This window comes from Pangasianodon hypophthalmus, chromosome 19 (assembly GCF_027358585.1).
Source record: "Pangasianodon hypophthalmus isolate fPanHyp1 chromosome 19, fPanHyp1.pri, whole genome shotgun sequence".
NCBI lineage: Eukaryota > Metazoa > Chordata > Actinopteri > Siluriformes > Pangasiidae > Pangasianodon > Pangasianodon hypophthalmus.
The window spans coordinates 16942923-16965903 of NC_069728.1; the positions used below are offsets into that span (position 1 = coordinate 16942923).

The following is a 22981-nucleotide window of genomic DNA, read 5'->3' on the forward strand; positions in this document are numbered from 1 at the left end:
GTGAGAAGTGAGAAGCGAGGCTGGGGCTGATTTCTTTCCAGCCCAGACTGTAGATTCACACAGCCAATCAGTGACAGGTGTGTCAGGTGATCACACAGAGTGACACGCCCCCTAGGTTTCATCTGAACTAAGATTTTTCGCAACGTGGTCAGCAGTGATTGAGAAATCTCGTGTGTAGCGAATGTGACGAGGTGAATTATTTGTTTCAGGTTTCAAAGTTGTGTGATGAAATTTTGTTGATGGCGTCTGAAGCCAGTGCTATGGGGAAAAAAAATTAAACATATACAAATAGGACAAGCCGCTCCAATACAAATGACAGCAGGTACTACAAAGTACCAAACTACTTTTTTCCCAAGATGCCTTTGGAGGACAAAATGAAAAAGACAGACTAAGCACACACTTTCCCATTAAACTATTCCTAACATCTTCCTGTCATCTATATTCGACTTCTAGATGAAATACTGTGCCTACTTCAGATCTCAGACAGAGAGTCGTGATTCATGAAGAAAGATTTCCATTGGTTCTTTTAAAATTTCACATCACAGCTGTTTTATTGGAAATATTTTGAGTTTCTTTTTCCGCTGTGTGAATCAGTTTCCCATCCAAAATCATAGGGGATGCAAACTTTTGCACCAGATGTAGCCTATATGTTCTATATGATTTGTCAACGTGGTTTTATCTGTCATTTATGTAACAGTAAATCATTTCTGCCTGTGTGTGGTTTTTTTTTTAAAGGTATAAATGGGAGGCTGTGGATCAGGACAGCAAAGTGAAATACACCCTGAAGCTCTGTTCTTCGTCTCCGGAGACGGCTTGTGGCCCGAACGCCGCCATTTGCGCCCAGAATCTGGTCACCAGCCAGAACCAGTCAGTGGGTAAGTGGGATTTTATCAGGAGAGCTGAGTGAAAGATGAAGTGGCTGAAACTTGAAGAAAAAATAAGACAATATCAGACCACCAAAAAGTGGAACAGACATATAAGACACTTGTGTATTTTTTTTTTATTCAAATACCATAAGAAGGATGATTTCAAAGGAAAGAATGTGGAAAATAATCTGTATCTATATATAATCTGATGAAATTGCTGATTGAGGCTGGGTTTTCACAAGACTTTCATCTTTGACAGTTTCAGATTGCCTGTCATTGTGCCTTTAGGTCACGTTTTTTTTTTTTTGTGTTTTTTTTTTGGGAGCAGCGTTAGTCATGTGTTTATGCTCTCAGACAAGTGTTAACCACACCCCTTACAGAGATACACAACAAATTCTGTGTAATGCTTTTTTTCCATTTCTTGCAAGGACAAAGTTTAAGGTGTGGAGGCGTTTCTCCCCCCTCCCCCCCCTCCTTTTTTTTTTTTTTTTTTTTTTTTTTTTTTTGCTGTGTCTTGTTTAGTTCTTTTGAACGAACCCCTCGTGTGCTCTTTAGGCATCTCGGTGCAGTTCTTTAAGCAGGCGAGAACACAAAGATGACCCTCAGGTCCGCAAGTGACCTGCGACTCTTAGAGGTCTGCTTTCACTGAACTCTATTACAGTGAGAAAGTGAGTCGACTCTGAATTGACTCGGCTGCAGGAAGTGAATCAAAAGGTCCGTGTGTCATCTGTATATAGACATGATCTGCTAAAGTGAGCCAATGTGTTTAAGGATGGATAAAATAAAAAAAAAGAGAGACAAAAAAACAAAGACAAAATAAACTCTTGATTTGGTTGTGAACTCTGTTGTAGTGAGAAAGTGAGTCAACTCTGAATCGACTCGGCTGCAGTGTTTTGGGTTTTTTTTCACGTTTTCATCCGTGCACACGCCTCACCTGACTTTTTTTTATTATTATTATTATTATTATTATACATTTTTTTTTTTGTCTTGTTTAATTTTGTGCCATGTGAAAAAAAATAGCAAAGAAAACAAACTGAATAGCAAACAAACTAAAATGATAAATTTCACTCTGATTCAGAGTAGAGGTGGACGATAATGACAAAAATATCATTCTGCTATTCTACATGGCAGTTCTACGATACACGATATGTATCACGATATATAGGTTTCCTAACAAACTGCTAGAAAACAAACCCTGTTTTATATAGCGTCTAAACAAAAATCAATGTTTTTGCTTATAAATATGTTTTACTGAAACACAGAAATAAAATTAAAATCTGTAAAAATTAACATTTTATAGACTAAGTTTTTATATCACACCAGCTGCTTCTAGTCAGTTTGTGATATCTTTGTTAATTTTTTTAAAACTTGTGTAAAATTAAAACTTTGTCTATAAAATATTAATTTTTACAGATTTTAATTTTGTGTGTAAAAGTGTATCGTGACATTTTATTGCAATATCGACATTGTATCGTCATATCACCGAGCTGATTCAGTCTCTGTAAAACACTCACGCTGATCAGAAAGAAATTGTGAATAAACTCATCTGGGAAGAATGTCATTGATCATCAGTGAGCACTTCATCACTTCATCAATAGCCTTAAAGGGTGAAAGGTCATTAGTTTATGTAACTGAGTGATTGTTATTGTTTAGGCCTGTGTTCCATCGTCATGTCTAGTGTTTATGTGAAGGCCAGCTCGTAAAATCTGATCATAACGCGGTGTCCTTTAGAGCTTTAAAACTAAACAGCACTTTATTTATCCTCATTCAGAGTCAGCTGATCTCTGTATGAAACCCAGAACAACCTGTGGAGGCTGTGTGTGTGTGTGTGTGTGTGTGTGTGTGTGTGTGTGTGTGTGTGTGTGTGTTTCCCCTCCCAGTATATGTTTGTGAGGTTTGGTTTTGTCTCTGTTGATTTAATCACTGTACTGTTGTTAGTTTAGCAGTAAGTAGGTCACGGTTATGTTGGGGCAGGTGTTTCTCAGGAGCACTTCCTGTTCCTCGGTCTGCGCCGGGTCTGCGCCGGGTCTGCGCCGGTTCTGCGCATTAGAACAGATGAAGTACTTACTCTGGGAGAGTTTTCTGCTGGTTGCTGTAGTGGAGGCTGCTCCAGGATGAAGCTGGCGTCAGTAGAGAGAGAGTCACGTTCTCATGCCGCGTATCCCTCTGGGCTTTACGCTGTCACGTCGGCTCTCTGAGAGGGAAAGTTATAGACCTCCAGAGCATCTAGAACATCTCTCCTGACACACGTTTATTTATTAATCATGTTTCTTAATGTTCTTTGGCTTCTACTAGTGCAGTGGTTCTCACAGTCAGGCTGTAAATCATAGCCAGGAGATTCCTGGTTTATTTTAGTTTTTAATTTAGTTACAGCAGAGAAATGGAGATTTCAGCCACCTGGTAGCAAAGTTATTACTGTATCCATTTGAGTGATTAGTAATTTTTCTTTCTTTCTTTCTTTCGGTCTGTTTTTCTCTCTGCTTCTTTCTTTCCTTTTTATTTATCTATACTTGATTTATTTTTGTTATTTTTACTTCTTCCCCACTTTTCTTCCCTCCTTTCCTCCCTCCTTCGCTCTTTAATTTCTTTCTTTCTTTCTTTCTTTCTTTCTTTCTTTCTTTCTTTGTTTCTTCTGTAAAAAGCATTTCTGTGTATGTCTACTTGTGTATGTGGCATTTATTTATTTATTTATTATTCATTGAATGCGGGGACTCCCGAGTTCACCTCACCAACATATGTGATCTACAACTCCCATTTGCGTGCGTGTGTGTGTGTGTGTGTGTGTGTTGGGACTGCGTGATATAAACGAAGAACATGAACACTACATGAACATGAAGATACACTGAAGTCCTTGAACATCACTATGACAGGAGATGCGATAAATAAAGTTTCATTTCAGTGTGTGTTGTACAGATTGTGTAGAGGAACGTTTCAGCTCTAACACCAGATGTTCTGTTCTCACAGTCCAGCATCGTGTGTTTACTATGGAAACTTTATCACCATAACCATTACACTGTGATTAATCATACATCCCTAGTCTGCGTGTGTGTGTGTGTGTGTCTGCGTGTGTGTGTGCACTGTAGCTAAGAGCTGTGATAAAAGCTCTATCGATTAATCATGCACCTAATAATTAATTTATCACAGTTTGTGAAATTAGCATTGTATTGTGTTAGGAAAATGGCTGCGCGTTTCCCAGCCACGAATCTCGTCAGCATCTCACAGAAACTGAGAAAGATGAATGTGCCTTTTCTTTAGGTTTGTCTGAAATAAGCACCTTTAAAAAAAAAAAAAAAAAAAAAAAAAAACGAAGAGTGGGTCAGCTTTTATCTGCCTAAAAATGTTTCCTAGCTAGTCAGCCTTTTCCAGAAAGGAGTGCAGGCGTAGTCGCATATCTGCAGCGTCCACGGCACCCTAATGCACATCATGGTTCAGATACAAAAATATGCAGTAAGGAATAAAGAAGAATATATGTATGAATATATATGTGTGTGTGTGTATATATATACATACACACACACACACACACACATATATATATGTGTATATATATATATATATATATATATATATATATATATATATATATATATATATATATTTAAAATATACTTTATATAAATACACACATACATGCATTTCCGGTTTTGTTTAAACGTGTGTATATGACACCCTGATTTTCATGATATTTATGTAATATAATTATATTATTATTATTATTATTATCTAATAACGAATGTTATATTGATATTTGCAACATAAGTGATTTTTCTGTGAAAGTTATGTAGGCTTGCCTAAGTCATGTCATTTTTTTTACTGTATTTTTAAATGCTTTTTTTTCCCCAAAAAAATAATTTTAAAGCTTTGTAGGTTTTAAAGAAATGGCTGATCCTCACAGTTTCAGTTTCAGTATTGGAAAAGAAAACATGGTGTCATGCTCTCTCTAATAAATACTGTTCTCTTCTCCCTTCATTGTTTTATAACTGATTATTGATATATTGATTTCTTTGCTGTATATCATAGTCTTAAGGACGAATTTTTTTTTTTTTTTTTTTTTGGTCAGGTGATCTCTCCTTGCAGACGTCCTCCAACTCCATGCTCACCTTCAACAGCACTCAGACCTGCCAAGGCGAGAGCAGCAAAGTGCAAAGCAGTATCAGTTTCCAGTGCGGTAAAACAATGGTAAGTTTCAGTAACACAAGAGCTGCTCATACGGCCATTTTTTTTAACTTCCTCTCTGGTAAAATTGAGTAATCATTGCAGAAAATGGAAGAATAGTTTCATTTAAAGCGAAATCTCTGAGTGAGATGAATTATTTCCCATCCTTCAAACTTGTGGTGGGCCACAAGCCAAGCAGCTGCACTGAGGTTCCGATTTATTACACTCATAACCGTCTTTCTGCTTACTCATTTCAGTAGGCAAAAAAAAAAAGGTGGGTGTGTTCATAGTGTGAAGAAGTAAATAGAAAGCAGTAATATAGCAACATGTAGAGTACCATTTGCGTTTACTGGATATGAGATATTACACACGCTCAGGAATTAAATCAATTCCACACGCTGCGAAGTGGGGGGTGGGACAACAATCTAGCTACAAGCTAGCTAACGTTAATAATAGGAATGATGTACATTTTCCTTCTCGAAATAAGGAATCGTACAGACAGATTTAACAAGCGAACATGTCCGTATGTTGATTGATCTAAAGTAAATACTTGTGTTTATACAGGATAACTTTATTTAAAAGTGAAGAAGTGCTGCTCTGTTAACTGTTCATGCTGTGATCAGCCATTTTGATTTCACATCACATGATGAACTCTGAGTTGAGGAAACTGCTCATGAGAAGAAATTCCAGGTTTCCTTGTTTTTCCCCCCTAGGTCAGAAATTTAGTTGAATACAGCAAATGTATCCTAGAGTGTACACAATACCCATAATGCACTTTTGTACTGAATAAAGAGTATTATTTGGTGTTACAGTCATGGGATTAAGAAAGTACACCCTCCTTCAATTCTATGATTTTATTTATCAGGGCCTAAATAACAATTGTGTGGTCTTCACCAACTTCTATAAACAAAGAAATAACCTCAGGTGACAACAAAAAGGCAACAGATTTCAATATGTAGTCATTTTTTTTCCCAGAAAGTAAACCACCATTCAGAAACCAGGTGGGAAAAAATAAGTACACAATTCAGTAACATGTAGAACCACCTGTGGGAACAATAACTTGAAGTAAAGGTTTTCTGTAGGAGTTTATCAGTGTCTCACATCGTTATAAGAAATTTTGTCCCACTCTTCTGTACATTCCTTCAGTTAGTTGATGTTTGAGGGAATTTGTTTCTTCTTTAGTCATTCAGATGTCAATTTGCAGGTTTGCTTGGGATCACTGTCCTGTTCCATGACCCAATTTCAGCCCAGCTTAAGGATGCTGGGTAGATGGCTCCACATTTGTTTCAAGAATATTCTAATGTAAAGCGAAGTTCATTGTTATCTCAATGACTGCAAGTTTCCCAGGTCCTGTGTCTGTAAAACAAGCCCAAATCATCAGCCCTACACCACCATGCTTGACAGTTGGTATGAGGTGTTTGTGGGGATATGATTTGGTTTTCACCAGGGATGGTGTTGTGCGTGATGACCAAACATCTCCAGCTTGGTCTCATCAGTCCAAAGGATATTGTTTAGGATATTGATATTGGATATTAGTCTATTGATATTAGAGATAATATTTGCAATTTTGCAAACCTAATTAGCGCTCCATAATCTTTTTGCAGAGAAGGGGCTTTTTCCTAGCCGCCCTTCCATGGAAGTCATACTTGTTCTGTCTTTTTCTGATTGTGCCGTCATGAACATAAACATTTAATGTAATTACAGAGGCATGTAGGTCACATGATGTAGCTCTGGGGATTTTTTTTATATCTCGGAGCATTAACTCTAACCTCGGACTGAATTTGCTGGGAGGCTCACAATGGATTGGCAACTGTCTTGAAGGCTCTCCATTTGTAAACAATCCTTCTGACTGTAGAATGGTGAATGACAAATTGTTTGGAGATGGCCTTATAACCCTTCCCAGGTTGATGAACAGCAACAATTGCTTCTCTGGGGTCATGGCTGAAGTCCTTTCTTCTTGGCATGATGTAGACACACACCTGAGTGCTCCAGAACACCAAAGTGGTGAAAGTTCTGCTTTTGTAAAAGTAGTCACACTTAATGATGATTAATTAGTCTTGTGCATTTCTTTAGTAACACCTAGCTGCTATTTACTCTCTTAATAATTGTGGAGGTGGGAAGGGTGTACTTATTTTTTCCCACCTGGTTTCTGAATGGTGGTTTACTTTTTGGGGAAAAAATGACTACATATTGAAATCTGTTGTGTTTTTTGTTGTCACCTGAGGTTATTTGTTTGTTTATAGATGTTCGTGAAGACCACACAATTGTTTTTTACCCCTGATAAATAAAAACGTAGAACTGAAGGAGGGTGTACTTTCTTAATCACACGACTGTATTAAGTCTGCCACAATGGATTCACCAGTTTAAACAAGAAAACAATCACAACTTTACACCTCTTAGCATAAAACCTATTACTATTATTATATTATATATTTGCCTGCCAAAATGAATCTGTAACCAGCATTTAAATCGAAATAATGTAACAGCAGGAAAACTGTGAAAGTGTTTTTTAAATTTCTTTTAAACATTTTCTTTTTAAACTTTTGCATTTGGTCAAACTGGATTAACATGAGTCTTGCTTTTTGGTTTAAGATCCAGATTAAGTTGTATCTATGTTGGTGACAAAGAGCATGGCCGATTTTAGATTGGATTCGCTTCAAATCAGTTGTGTCGGTCAGTAATCTCATATCCGATCTCAAACTTTAGGGAAACTAAGCTGATTTGAGAATTACAGTCTGCTGTCATAGATCACCTGATAGTCAGTCACTTAGCAAAAAAAAAAAAAAAAAAAAAGGGAACTGCAGAAGTTGAGCTGCATGAGCATCTTCTCCTCGCCACAAATGAACCATAACCTCTTTTCAAAAAACGGCACAACTTCCCTGTGCGATCCAGTTTTAGAACGTAGGTGCAGAACAACACAAATCCCAGCATGCATTTCATTTAGTAATGTTTTTTTTCTGTCCTAAAGGGGACGCCGGAGTTTGTCACCGTGTCGCAGTGCGTTCATCACTTTGAATGGAGAACTTATGCAGCCTGCAGAAGAGACAAATTCAGACCACTTAAGGAGGTGAGTATGGTGGGGTCGGGCAGATGGAAGAGTGTGTGTGTGTGTGTGTGTGTGTGTGTGTGTGTGTGGAAACCACAAAAGAGCACATTGTCAACGAGAAGTGACCTGTGTGGCATTTCAGATTAATTGCTTCAGGGCATGCTGGAAATGGAAAAATAATCAACAACATGGCGGTGTGATGATGCCATGACGTGAAGCAGAATTATTGTTACCACCCAGACATTGTTTTCCAGTAACAGCACACGTTTTATTCTTCTTATCCCACACCAATTAGGCAACCGTCACAATTTTTACAGTTATTTATTTATTTTTTATTCGAAGGGTGTTTATCTTACTACGTAATTTTAATATATATAATTATTATTCGTTCTTATTTCTTTGTTAAAGTTATTTAGCTAAGTACGAAGGTATTTACAGGAAAATGTTCTTGTCTTTGATCCATATTCTTCTTACTTGCTTGAGTTGCATGTCATATAGCTTGAAAATGTCACCTATCGTAATATCTTTTTCATCCCTTCTTGGTAAACACTTTATTTTATTTCTGTTGTCTGAAAGGTTCCCTGCTACGTCTTTGATTCGGATGGGAAAAAACACGACCTCAACCCCCTCATCAAAGTCACAGACGGCTACCTGGTCGATGACTCGGACGATAGTGTTGACTTTTATATTAACGTGTGCAGAAATTTGGGTGAGTACATCTCACAAACCTTGTCCTGGTTCAGTTCTTTCGGCTTTATCTCTCACGCTGTTGGTATCAGTCAGCACGTGTCCACTGGCATCAGGCGCCGGTGATGGAGACAGGAGACGAGAAATAGAAATGAGCAGAGGATGCAGACTGCTAGTCATTTACTCAACTTCTGCTTATCTGCTTGACATTTCTCAACGTCTGCTTTAAATTTTTGTGACAAAATGGCCGAGGAGAGCTTTCCCAGTGGCGTGAATATAAGTAAGGTCACTGGTAGGCAGAATACTATTTTGACACATTCGTAGCAGTAATATGGCCTTTATTTAAAAAAAAACAAACAAAGAAAAACTATTCTTTAAAAAAATATTTGGTTCTTGATTATGATTATTACTGCAGGTGACTACTGCCATCTGCTGGTATGGCGAGATATTTTCTTTAACACAAGCACAGCTTGTACATGTGCATTAGCCGTCAGCTAGAACAAGCATTTATCATCATCATTAATAAGGAATGCTGAATCCTACTGAATCGGGAAGAGTCACTAATTGCCTTTTTTGTGTCTAGACCAAGCAAATAGTCCCTGTCCTAAAGGCACTGCTGCCTGTTGGACTAAACAAGGCAAATCAATCAGCATGGGGAAACCAGACAAGCCTCTGGAGCTCATCTCTAATGACAGGTACACTCTCTCTCACACACACACACACACAGCTCACTGTCATCTCAGATCTGCATGTTGGTCTGTATTTGTGTTAATGTGTTTGTGTGTGTGTGTGTGGCAGGTTGAGGCTACAGTACGAGTCTGAAAACAAGACATGTAATGGGCACAAGCCTGCAGTCACCATCACCTTCATCTGCCCCTCTTCAAGACAGCAGGTAAAATTGTACCCATGAAAACATTTACACTTTAGCAGGATTGTCTCTGGTTAGAGATGGAGATGTATCCAAGATGGAGACATCACCAGGAGAGGAGATTGGTGGTTAGATTGAGAATGGGCTCACATTATGGGAAGCCTTGCCCTTAATAAAAAATAATAATAAAAATTGTAGTCACCTTGTTGATAAAACTGTAACAAGGTGAAAAAAGCCAGGTGCATCAGTTTCTTCTTATGACACAGGCACAGATTTAGGATACAGCTGTCTTTTTAACCTTATATCCTTATTTATAAATAGATTTGTCCACCATATATTTTCCTGATATGGAAATAAACCTGTCAGATTTCAGAAAGTTCTGTTCCTGAAGTGTACTTTTATGCTGATGTAGGGACGAGGGATCGAACCAAACTCGACTCAGGCTTCAAGGGAAATTGCGAGAGTTTGTTAAAAGCAGTATTAAAGTGGGTGTTTGTTTATCTTGCATCTGAATTCACAGTCTTCTCTCAGGAAGTCTTGCTCCATGTCCTTTACCGTGCTGGTAAAGCCATAACCAGAAGAAAACAGGCCCATCGGTTTCTCACAATGACTCGGAGGTTTAGGATGCATGTGTCTTGGAGACAGCACAAATTTATATACTTTAGGTTTATCTCCGTGCCAAAACCAGTAAGCCAAACCTCATGACTCTTAACGTGTCAACTACAGGTGGGCGATATGTAAGGAATACCACATGACACACTGTTCGGTCATATGTAGATAATCCATGCCGGGGTGGTATGAAACGGCCCGGCGCGAAACTGCCACCCTGAAGTGGATTATTTTCATACAACAGCTCGGTCTGCAGTGTGTTATTTCACTTATACCACAGTGATTTGTCAACAATTACAATGTTTATTTAATTAATTTGAACGACACGTTGCAAAATGTAATGGTTTATAGTTAGATTTAATGTTGTGGAACTTCAGCGAGACAAGTTACTTCCTGTTATGGCTTATGTTATTAGCAACAATAATCAGTTATTTCCTCACCAGCATTTCCTTTTCTCTCTTTCTCAAAAAAAAAGCAGCATGTCTTGTTATTGAAAAACCCAGAAGGCGGAAACTCCTCTGAAGACTTTCCCGTCCTGGGAAACTTTACAAAGCACGGTGTCTGTTAGCAGGCGCTGAAACTCGAGACCATAAATGTCTTCTAACAAAAAAACGTAACCGCATTAACGATTATACACTTTACTTTGATAAACAGCAACATGTTTTTAGTCTTATATTGTTATCTGCCATGCACGTGCCTTTTATTGTTATCTGCCATGCACGTGTAACTTTTTATAACATTTTAAATGTTATATTTATTTTCTTCTCCCCCTTTTCGTGATTTATTTTCACAGACATTAGAGTTTGTTAAAAGCAGTGTTGATCTCAACCAGAGGTCCCTGGTCCTCTGTGCAAATTAGAGTCAGCCAAATGTTGCCAAGTTCAAACTTCCTCACAAGCAGCTAGTTTAATGTAAATCTCGATCTACAATTAGATCATATATTGAGCAACATTCCCAGTGAAGGAAGTCTGAACCCACTGTGGTTGCTTTCATTAGTGAGCAACCTGCTGAAAAGAACACAATAATGTAACAGTGTTTGGTTTCACATCTGGATGCATAATTATATGTAAATAATATTGTATAAGAATAGGTAAATGTAAATCACTTTCCAGCAGCTCGGAAGTTTATTCTGGGTGTGTGGAGCGCTTGTATCTGAAGGTCATGCTTCCCAGAATAAAGTCAGAATAAACCCAAGCTGCGTCGAGCACAAACAGCTGCATTGTTTGGGTGCAACAGGAGCTGACCTTCTGATCCAGCACAGAGCACTTCGGATAAATAGCTTGATAAATAAGGCTGTCACTTTTTTCTCTTTAAACCAAAATGTTGAGTCTGTATTTAGAACCAATTCTAAGTCTAAAAGCTGAATAATAACCAGCAGGAGGTGCAGGTTCAATGCATAAATCTTTCTCTAACTTATTTTTTTTAGGAGCAGTTTTTTTTTTTCTCGCCACTGTCTCCTCCATTGCTTGTCCATTGCATCTAGATTTCAGTAAAGCTGCTTTGTGAAAATGTCTGTTGTTAAAAATGCTAAAAATGCATTGAATTGAGCTCCATTTCTTCTCAGGGAAGTGACCCCAAGCTGACCGCTGAGGGGAACTGTCGCTACGAGGTGGAGTGGGTGACGGAGTACGCCTGTCACAGAGACTACCTGGAGAGTCACGACTGCAAACTGACCAGCCAACAGCATGACATCTCTATCGACCTCACACACCTCACACACGGCTGTAAGTCATGACACAGGACAAGGGGCCCAATCTATATCACCACTGGAGCAAGGAGGAAAGATGCGGTTACCACAGCTCTTAGAGAATGTGTAGAAAATGAGATTACGAAGGGGATCAGTGGGAACCCTGATAATAATAAAGAGTAGTTTATGTAGCAACTTTTACACGTAATTAATAAATGTAAATCAGTATATTGTATAACCATTTTTATGCACTTTATGTATCTTTTTATTTATTTATTTATTTATTGATTGATCTTCTGGTTAATCGTCCTAATGCGTCCTGTAGCTGGAGACACTCCCTACGCTGCTGAGGCTAAGATCGGGAAGGACACCTACATGTTCTATCTTAATGTGTGTGGGGAAACCAGAGCCGGCGAGTGTGCTGATGAGAAGGGTTTCGTGTCGTCTTGCCAGGTGAAGGTGGGAGAAAGTATCAACAAAATCGCTGGGAGGTTCCAGAATCAAACACTCCGGTGGGCAAAATCTGACTTTCTCATCTGCAGTACTTTATATAATAAATACAGTGCAATGCTCTGTTTTTAAAAATAATATAATATATCCATACAGATCCATGGTATGGTTTAAGTGCGAGCGACACAAGGCCATTTTTTTATTCTTTTTGGGATCATAATAAAATTTAAATTTGCACTATATTACTCAAATAGACTTTGTATGACTTAAAATAGACTGTAATTACACTTAGCATTGACCACAAACTGAACTTTCCAAACTAATTATGATCATAAGTTTGACTTCCAAAGTGTCTACAACAGCATAAGATATACTGAAAAACAGAACCGCACAGTAAACCGCAGTAAAAGGTCAGAATTTTCGTAATGAATGAAGCTGTGAGAAACGGGGTTTAAGGATGTCTCTGCTCATACCCAGGTACTCTGATGGAGATCTGACTCTCATCTATCCAGGAGGAAATGGCTGCAGCTCCGGCTTCCGGCGAATGACCATCATTAACTTTGAGTGCAACACAACAGCAGGTCAGTGACAGTCAGTCACTTGGTCACTGAGTCAGTCACTAGCTCACTCAGTCATTCAGTCAGTCACTCAGTCATTCAGTCAGTCAGTCACTTCGTCACTGAGTCGGTCAGTCGCTCAGTCAGTCACTTGGTCACTGAGTCAGTCACTAGCTCACTCAGTCATTCAGTCAGTCAGTCAGTCACTTGGTCACTGAGTCGGTCAGTCGCTCAGTCAGTCATTTAGTCAGTCACTCAGTCAGTCATTCATTCAGTCAGTCAGTCACTTGGTCACTGAGTGGGTCAGTCGCTCAGTCAGTCGGTCAGTCACTCTGTCTTTCAGTCAGTCAGCCACTTGGTCACTGACTTGGTCAGTTGCTCAGTCAGTCAGTCACTTGGTCACTGAGTCGGTCAGTCAGTCACTTGGTCACTGAGTCAGTCAGTCAGTCACTTGGTCACTGAGTCGGTCAGTCTCTTATTCAGTCAGTCGGTCTGTCATTCATTTCGTCATTCACTCAGTTGTTCACTCATTCAGCCAGTCAGTCAGTCGGTCAGTCACTCAGCCAATCACTCTGTCGGTCACTCAGTCACGCACTCAGTCATTTGCAAAGTCTGTCGCTCGCTCAGTCACTCGCTCAGTCTTTTACTCAGTCATGTCATTATTCAGTTAGTCAGTCGCACAGTCATTCGCTCATTCATTCAGTCAGGCACTCCATCATTTGGTCGTTGCCCAGTCATTCACTCAGACACTAGTTCAGTCAGTCAGTCAGTCACTGAACTGGTCAGTCACTCCATTATTCAGTCATTTACTTATTCAGTCAGTAACTCACTGACTTAGTCATTTAGTCACTCAGTTAGTCGCTCAGACAGTTACTCCTTCAAATTGCCTTTGTTTCCTTATTCTGTCATCAAGTCTTGTGCTTCTGTGTCTGAGGAGCTTCTGCTCTGACTAATTAAGACGAGAGCTATTTAAACACAACCTGTTATTAAACCTGAATTTTTTTTTATTCATATTACTTCATGTCTGGGCCATACTGTGCTTTATTTATCTGTATCACTCTCTTAAAGACTAAACTCTTGTTTTTCCATAATCTTTCTTCAAAGTGCAATTCCTATCACTAAAAATTTTCACAATTTCATGAAACAATGCATGTGTAGGGCAAAAATATCATCAGCCAATAATTTCACAATCCCCGGTCTTGTCATTTTTCACAATATAGTCAAAATCTTTCCTACTATTACTGAATTTGAATGGTTTTATTTTTACAGGGAACGGCAACCCCGTGTTCACAGGAGAGGTCGACTGCACGTATTACTTTAACTGGCAGACATCATACGCATGTGTAAAAGAAACCAAAGACCTGATGTGCAGAGTCACTGATGGCAAAATGCATTATGACCTGTCCCGTCTCACTCGCTACGCAGGTGAGCACTAGTTTTATCTATAATGCTACAATGAGCTTGTATAGTTTCTAACTTTCAGATATTGAAGGAGACAAATAATAATAAGGAATAATACATGTCAGGGTGTGAAGTTCTAGGAAAATAATCAACGACAAGGTGGTGCAATGCACCTTGTGAAGCGGAGTTAATGTAAACACACCAAAGTTGATTATTTACCAATAACAGCACTTCCTGAAGTGTTTTATTCCTTTTATATTCCTTACAGTGGCAGAAACTGTGAAAGTTTGGTTTGTGGTCAGGGCTAAGTGTATTTTTAGTTAGTTAGATTATTTTCTTTTAGTAATTTACTAACACATCTTAGGAAAATCTGAATATCTCTAACAGATTTGTCTCAAATTGACTGTTATTGTGTCTTTATACTGTTCATAATAGACTTAACAGCTATGTGCTAGCTAGCTAAATAATTAATTTCGGTCTTTAGCTAGCATAAGCTCATATGCTGATCCACATTACCATCTGTCTCTTGTTATAAACATCTCCTTGAGGAAAACTTCACCATATAAACAATTAAGACATGTTTTCAATCCATTTATGTGGAATGTCTGCTGTACATCACTAAGTTGTTACTAATAACGTACTAGAACGAGAGCATTAATATAAACCTATGATTTGCCGCTGCACAACTGGAATAACTTAATAATGCACTCCAGTGGGGTGTGATGCGGCACGACGTGAAGCGTCTCTGTCCTGGGAAACTTCGCAAAGCACTGTGACTGTTACAAAACGCTAACCACCAAGACTCCTTCCATAAATGTTAAGCAAGCGTGTCATAACAAAACACCACCACATTAACAATTATGCGTTTTACTTTGTTAAACATCAACATGTTTTTTATTCTGTTCATTCTTAATCTCAGATGACATGGAGCGTCCGCTGTGCAAGTCACTAGATGAGCTGTTACCATAGAAACAATAACACATAAGAATGAGCGCATTAATATTAACCTATCGGTCATGTTACAGCCAGAACTACTGTCTGAGCCGTGCAAAATAAAGCACACCTTCCGACCAATCAGATTCCAGAATTCAACCACTCTGTGGTATAATGAAATGTAATCAACACCTTCTGACCAATCAGAGTCAAGAATTCCGCATCAGCTATGATATAATTTTATACACGTTATTTTTGCCTTGTTATAAGTAAGTCGAAGATATTCATATCTTCATGGTGCATGATACGTATCATGATATTTAGTGTAGTTGTCAACATAAGAGTGGAGTCATATTACGAAAGACATTCGTGGTGTTATTGTATTGCAATATCTAAGATGTGTAGTCATATTATCCAGCGCTATTACAACATCAGGGATCAAGTTCTTTAGTCATTCCTTAGCTACATGACGCTTCCAGCATACGAAGGGAACTTGTGCGGTTAATGTGATCTCATCAGTGCTGCAGTTAGCCAACAGTGGCGTTTGCTGCATGGTACGAAACACAAATGGCTACCTAGTTGTTGTTTTTTTTATTATTATTATTCTTTAAAAATAAAACATCTTTGCGTCTCGCGTCTGTTGTTTGCCTTTCAGCATCCGATGCACAACAAAACTGGGTGGCGGTGGATGCTAACGTTCCAGAGACGGGCAAAAAACTGTACTACGTTAACGTGTGTAATAAAATCATCAAGGAGAATGCGACTGCCTCGTGTCCTGAAGATGCAGCTGTATGTGCTGTGGGTGAGTGTTACATTACATAACGTTTCCAACAGGTTTTAATGCTACTGTAGTTATAATTCTAATGGCCAGTGTGTAGAACTCTATTCAATTCACACGTCCTGGCAAGAGGAAAAAATAGCAATTTCTGTAAGCACAGTGAGTGAGTTTGTACTTTTTGCTGTTGGTCTGTCTATATGTAATTTAGTTAGTTTGTCCAGATATTATAATCCATATATAGGTAAAGCTTATGGTTACAGTTTGTACTTTTGAAGTATTTTTATGTATCATACAAATGTAAATAATTAAAAAAAAAAAAAAAATTTTAAAATGTCAATAATTTTATATATATTTATATATATATTTCCATACATACACTTTATTTATTTGGTGTTGTGCATTCTTGGTGTGTCTCTCTTATATTTTTTATATTTATATATTTTTTTATATCTTTATATCTGCTGCTGTAACAATGCAAATTTCCCTATTGGGGACGAATAAAGGATTATCTTATCTTATCTTATATTATCTTATTAAAGGTTTTTCAATACTTCATATGTTATATCCATAAACAACAGTCTAGTAATACCACTCCATGACATTTTTTTTTTTATTATTTCAATTGTAGTTTAGATGTAGTTTAAATTGCAAAACTATAGAAAAACTATTGATCTGTGTGAATGAGTTTTGTATTTATTAATTTTATTTGTTTATTTCATATTTTTTTCTTTTTTTCCTTTATATGTATAGGCATATATTTTATTTATTATTTCTTATTAATTTTATTTCCCCATTTTATTTATTTAGATTTTTTAATACTCTAGAAATTATATCCATAAACAACTTTTTTTAATATAGGTTAAACTGTATGAAGACATAGGATGCAAAAAAAAGAATTTATCTGTATGAAGAATTAATTTATTTATTGTTTTTGTTTGCATCCTACTGTCACTACTCCTGTGTCCTTTGTTCTTGTTTACTCCTTATAATTGTTTTTGCTGCACTTTTTTATTTCCCTTGTAAACGCGTTACTATCTTAGTGACACTTCTTGTGTGTACAATTCTTGTTTTAAAAAAAGAAGATGTAGTGAACTGGCTCTATTGTGAATGTTTTACTAATTAGTTGTTATTTCATCAGGAAAAGGAAAGTTCAGAAGCCTGGGCAAATTCCTCTCCTCACCGCAGAAAGACCTGATGGGGAAAGACTTGAGGCTCATATACTCAGACGGAGATGAGTGCAGGAAAAACACAAAGATTAAAAGTATCATTACTCTGAAGTGTAAGCCGGGTGACATGGACAGCGCCCCCATCATGCGGAGCGTGTCCGGGGACGGCTGCGTTTATGAGTTCGAGTGGCAGACTGCTGCCGCCTGTGTGCTCACCAGAACAAAGGGGGACGACTGTAAAGTGGAAAACTCCACTGCAGGTAGAGAAACATCTTATAGCCTGCTGCGTACGACGTCTTATAGCTCTTAAATACTTACAGGTTCATTTCATTTCACTGGAACATAAGCATATTTAAAGTTAAAAATGTTTCTAGAGCAATAACAATCCTGTAATTTCAAAAATACCTTAGAAAAAAACTGTCACTTGGAATATTACCATGTAATTCATCTGGTTGATTTCTTTATGGTTTCTGGTTACATTTTTCTGGTCCTGAAATTAGCTCCGCCCCAACCTGAGCAGAACTGGCTCAGTTTTCCCGTTTTTCCTTAAAACACAACTAGCAATGTGTAGTTTTAACAAAAAGGATGGAGTAGGTTGAGAGTTAGAAGAAGACTCAGCAATGTTTTTATTTCAAATGGCTCTACAAATGACAAACTGCTCCTTTAAAATAAAAATAATCTCTGCAGCAGATGTTCAATAAACATGTTCCTCTGTTTCTAGGAATTTCTTTTGACCTGACCCCGCTGCGGAAGGCTGATGGAGGTTACTACAACGTATCCAATGACAAATATGACTACTTTATTAATGTGTGTGGGAGTGTTAAGGCTGCAAACTGCCCTGAGAAATCAGGAGCCTGTCAGGTTGACAAGAGGCAAGTCCACGCTTCACTTCACTCAAACAGAAAACTTGTTTTTCTTGGAAGATTTCTGGACTCTTTTTCTTGTCTGAGGTTCCCTGTTCTCGTTTGACAGTACTAAAACTAATTCCTGGAACCTGGGCGAGTTTAGCTCCAGTCTGTCGTATTACGATGGCATGGTCGAGCTGGACTACAAAAACGGCTCTCGGTACAACAACAAGCAACACACACAGCGCTCCACACACATCTCCTTCCTGTGTGACCGAGAGGCCGGGCTGGGTAAACCTGAGTTTCAGGTATGAAACAGCACACACACACACACGCACACACACAGAGGGAGGGAGTGAGAGAGAGAGAGAGAGAGGGATGGGGGTGGATGTGCTAGTGGTAGTGAGTTGTATGGTTTCACACAGCAGCTGAATTTATGCTTTTATTTTGAATTTATTACGTGGGCAGGGATGCACTAGTGAAAAAATGACATTTACACAATTTTCTACTTACAGTCCTATCAGTCGACATGTTTGCACTTGAACTCCAAGACTAATGTTTTTAAAAACTAGGAATGTACAAAAGTAATATTTTCAATATTAAAAGCATGGATATTTTAAATAGAATTAGAAAAACAATAAATACTTCTACTACTACTACTACTACTGTTGCTACTTCTGCTCCTACTGTTACTCCTACTACTGTTACTACTTCTACTTCTACTGCTACTGTTACTTCTCCTATTGTTACTACTGCTACTTATTCTACTATTACTTCTACTACTACTGCTACTTCTACTCCTACTATTATTACTACTTTTACTGCTACTGTTTCTTCTTCTATTGTTACTACTGCTACTTATTCTACTATTACTTCTACTACTGCTGCTACTTCTACTACTCTTACTGTTACTCCTGCTACTGTTACTACTGCTACTTATTCTACTATTACTTCTACTACTACTGCTACTTCTACTCCTACTATTATTACTACTTTTACTGCTACTGTTTCTTCTTCTATTGTTACTACTGCTACTTATTCTACTATTACTTCTACTACTGCTGCTACTTCTACTACTCTTACTGTTACTCCTGCTACTGTTACTCCTACTACTGTTACTAGTGCTAATTATTCTATTATTACTTCTACTACTGCTGCTACTTCTACTACTCTTACTGTTACTCCTGCTACTGTTACTCCTACTACTGTTACTAGTGCTAATTATTCTATTATTACTTCTACTACTGCTGCTACTTCTACTACTCTTACTGTTACTCCTGCTACTGTTACTAGTGCTAATTATTCTATTATTACTCCTACTACTGTTGCTACTTCTACTGCTACTGTTACTTCTCCTATTGTTACTACTGCTACTTATTCTACTATTACTTCTACTACTGCTACTTCTACTCCTACTACTATTACTACTTCTACTGCTACTGTTTCTTCTCCTATTGTTACTACTGCTACTTATTCTGCTATTACTTCTACTACTGCTGCTACTTCTACTACTCTTACTGTTACTCCTGCTAATGGTACTAGTGCTACTTATTCTGCTATTGCTTCTACTACTACTGCTTTTACTACTACTTTTACTCTTACTGCTTCTCCTCCTACTGCTACTACTACTCCTGCTACTTATTCTACTATTATTTTTACTACTTCTACTACTCTTACTACTACTATTACCCCTGCTTCTGTTACTCCTCCTCCTACTGCTACTTCTACCACTATTACTACTACTGCTTTAACTACTAATAATGCATTTGTTTTATTGCAACAACAACACTAATAATAATAATAATAATAATAATAATAATAATAATACTGTGATGGTGATTATGAACAATGGTGTTTATTATATACTAGTAAAAAATTGTTGTTGTTGTTGTTGTTGTTGTTATTATTATTATTATTATTATTATTATTATTATTATTATTATTATAAACATAGAAGTACTCATTGTTTCTTTAAAAATGAAGGAATGTTTGTTGTCATGTTGTTTCACCCAGGCTGAGGATGAATATACCTACAACTTCAGGTGGTACACCTCATACGCCTGTCCGGAGAGGCCATGGGAGTGTGTGGTTACTGACCCTGTTACTTTACAGCAGTTTGACTTGTCCAGGTGAGCGATGTTCTTCCTCAATATTGTTTCTGTGATTTATGAGAACTTTTAAGAAAAGTTAACTAAACTTCTGTACGTTATACTGATCCGCTCTGTTAGCTGTCTATCCTGAGTTTCTTCTCTTGTATTTGTAGTGAATGGTTGTTTTTTTTCTCTCTCTCCATCCCACAGTTTGTCGAGGTCGAGCGGATCCGCTAACTGGGAGGCCATGGACACCAAATCCATGAGGATGTACTACATCAACGTGTGCCGGCCGCTCAGACCCGTGCCAGGCTGCGACCGACTCGCCTCAGTGTGCCAGATAAAATATGAGAGTGCTCAGGTAAACGTTTCTATTTTCCTTTTTTTTTAAAAAAAAATTAGTAGCGTGTCATCAATAAAGCTAGATGGTCATATGATGATGTTTTTGCATGTACAATTATTGTTTTGTGGGATTTTTATTTTTATTTTTCGTACTGATGATGGTCTAACTGTAACGTTTAATATATTTGTAACTCCATGTTGTGTTAAATCTGGTATTTTGCAAAGCTTTTAGATTTCATTCTGTCTTGGAGTGTGAGTTTGTTTATTTATTGATTGATTGATTGATTGATTGCAGGGTTTTTGATATTACTTTGAATTTACACACAGTTGGTCAAACTTAACAAGGCATGGCCAATTTTTCAAAGCTACCATGTGTATTAATTTCAGGAAGCTGTGTGCATTCAAAGCATATTTAAACAAGATAGTTAGTATTTAAGTGCATTTGAGTATTAGGTTGAGGTTATAATTTTATAATGGCGAAATGAGCATTAGCAGTTGAGCTACATTCTGCTTATCACGTAAACCAAGGAGGATGAAGTCCTTTCTTACCAAAAAAAAACAAAAACAAAAAAAATTTATCTCTCAATTCTAATATGAATACTAATGTTTTGGATTTGTTTTTATTTTTTTAACATCTTTTCCCCCCTTAAATTTCTTACATGCTCCAAGTAAAAATACACAGATCTTCAGCTCATATACCTGGAGGAATAATTTTTAAAGCTTGTTTATTTATTTATTTATTTATTTATTTATTTATTTATTTAGGCCAAATCCTGAATAGTTTTATATTCACTATTTATGCTCATTTCACAGGGTGTAACAGTATTGTAGAACATATTTAGTGCATTATATACCCTCTGAACTGCCATTTGAGATTGATCCATCGTTCTTTTAATTAGAAATATTGCCAATCATTAAAAAAAATAAATATTATATATAATAATAAATTTAAGTATGCTAAGAAATATGGATATGCAAATGCATTCTCTGTTTACATCAAAAGGACATGAGTCATTTAACCAAGAAATTTAGTAAAAGTGTTTACTAATGGTATAAAAAATAGCGACTAGAAGTAGACCATGGGATCCCTGTGGATTTTTTGGCATTTGAGTTTGTAAATATTATAAATTTGAATCGTTTTTAAACAGTGAAATATGTTCTGACAAGCTCTGATATATACAAGCTCATTTCATGTAGTTTACATGCTACACAGATTATACAAGGGCCAATTGACAATCTTCTTGAAACTATAATCTGTCACGTGTGGGAATTTTACAGGAGATACCGTCTGAAAAAGTGACCATCAGTAACCTGGGCGTGGCTACAAAAGGCCCTGTTTTCCTAGAGGACAATCAGCTGATGCTGGAGTACACAAACGGCTCGGTGTGCGAGATGGACGGGAAGATGAGCACCTACACCACCCGCATTCACTTCGTCTGCTCCAAAGGACTTGTGGTGAGGAACGCATCAACTCTGAATCACCTTTAAAATGTCTTGTGTGTATATTAGAATGCATCAACTTTGTGATTTTATCTCTCATTATCTCTATGGCAAGCAGTCATCCGGTCCAAGGTTCATATCAAATCAGGACTGCACAGTGAACTTCATGTGGGACACCGAGGCAGCCTGCGCCATTTCAACTGCCGTAGACACCAATCAGGTGCGTCTCAGCACCACACACTCTCTGCGTTCTTCAGCTGAGAAGTTACATTAGGCCATACAAACCTGCCAACATTTACACATTTTGTATAGGAGCTTCACAGAAGAGTACGCTCGAAAATACGCCGAAACAGCAGTCTTATTTTCCCGCTGTTAAAAATGACAGATCGACTTATGAATCTGGAATGATTGACAGTTGCTTAGGTGTTTTATACTCTCTGATATGAACTGACACCGCTGGAAGCTCCGCCTCCTTCTCCCTATCTCATATTAGTAATTTTTTTTTTTCGGGTGCGCTTGTCTTTTGACTCTATTTTCCCACTTTAAAGATGCACTGATGCAGCTTTCTTTCACGGTAAATGGAGGGTGTTTTGAGTTCAGCAATATGAAACAAAATCTAGCAGTGTATATTTGACTTAGTGACAAATAGTATATCAGGTAACAGTATATTATAGTATATTAACAGTACATCAGGTAACTATGTATTCAGACAAAAATGGTCGCTTTTTTTGGCCAAAAGAGGAAAAAAGTCTGAAAATTTTCGCAGAAAAACACTTTGCAAATAATTTTAATGATACTGATAATTAGAAAGTGATTAAAAAGTTGTTTCGTCTTCTGCACTGTTAAATGTACGTGCGTTCAAACAGTGCTGCAAAGCTCATGGTGGTAGAAACTGGACTGTGTGTGTATATATACAGCGTTTTACTGTAACCACCAGGGAAAGCCATGATTCATCTGATTTATTAAAACTTTTCAAATCATTAAAATATAGACATGCACGGTTTCTTATTAATTGTTGAATATAGCATATTTTTCCTAAAACAGGAAGAAAGAACGCTAAC

The 22981-nt window shown here is 37.5% G+C and overlaps 1 protein-coding gene across 1 annotated transcript in view; it reads left to right on the forward strand.

Annotated features, from left to right (window-relative positions):
- Window positions 1-22981, forward strand: part of igf2r (insulin-like growth factor 2 receptor) — a 48954-nt gene that overhangs the window by 1268 nt on the left and 24705 nt on the right. The window contains exons 2-19 of the mRNA XM_034313584.2: window positions 736-875; window positions 4927-5045; window positions 7990-8088; window positions 8644-8776; window positions 9338-9449; window positions 9553-9646; window positions 11796-11955; window positions 12244-12430; window positions 12846-12949; window positions 14195-14350; window positions 15915-16061; window positions 17176-17463; window positions 17925-18075; window positions 18176-18356; window positions 20062-20177; window positions 20349-20499; window positions 21759-21935; window positions 22039-22140. Of these exons, the coding sequence (XP_034169475.2) occupies window positions 736-875; window positions 4927-5045; window positions 7990-8088; window positions 8644-8776; window positions 9338-9449; window positions 9553-9646; window positions 11796-11955; window positions 12244-12430; window positions 12846-12949; window positions 14195-14350; window positions 15915-16061; window positions 17176-17463; window positions 17925-18075; window positions 18176-18356; window positions 20062-20177; window positions 20349-20499; window positions 21759-21935; window positions 22039-22140 (2617 nt within the window). The remainder of the gene's footprint in view (window positions 1-735; window positions 876-4926; window positions 5046-7989; window positions 8089-8643; window positions 8777-9337; window positions 9450-9552; window positions 9647-11795; window positions 11956-12243; window positions 12431-12845; window positions 12950-14194; window positions 14351-15914; window positions 16062-17175; window positions 17464-17924; window positions 18076-18175; window positions 18357-20061; window positions 20178-20348; window positions 20500-21758; window positions 21936-22038; window positions 22141-22981) is intronic.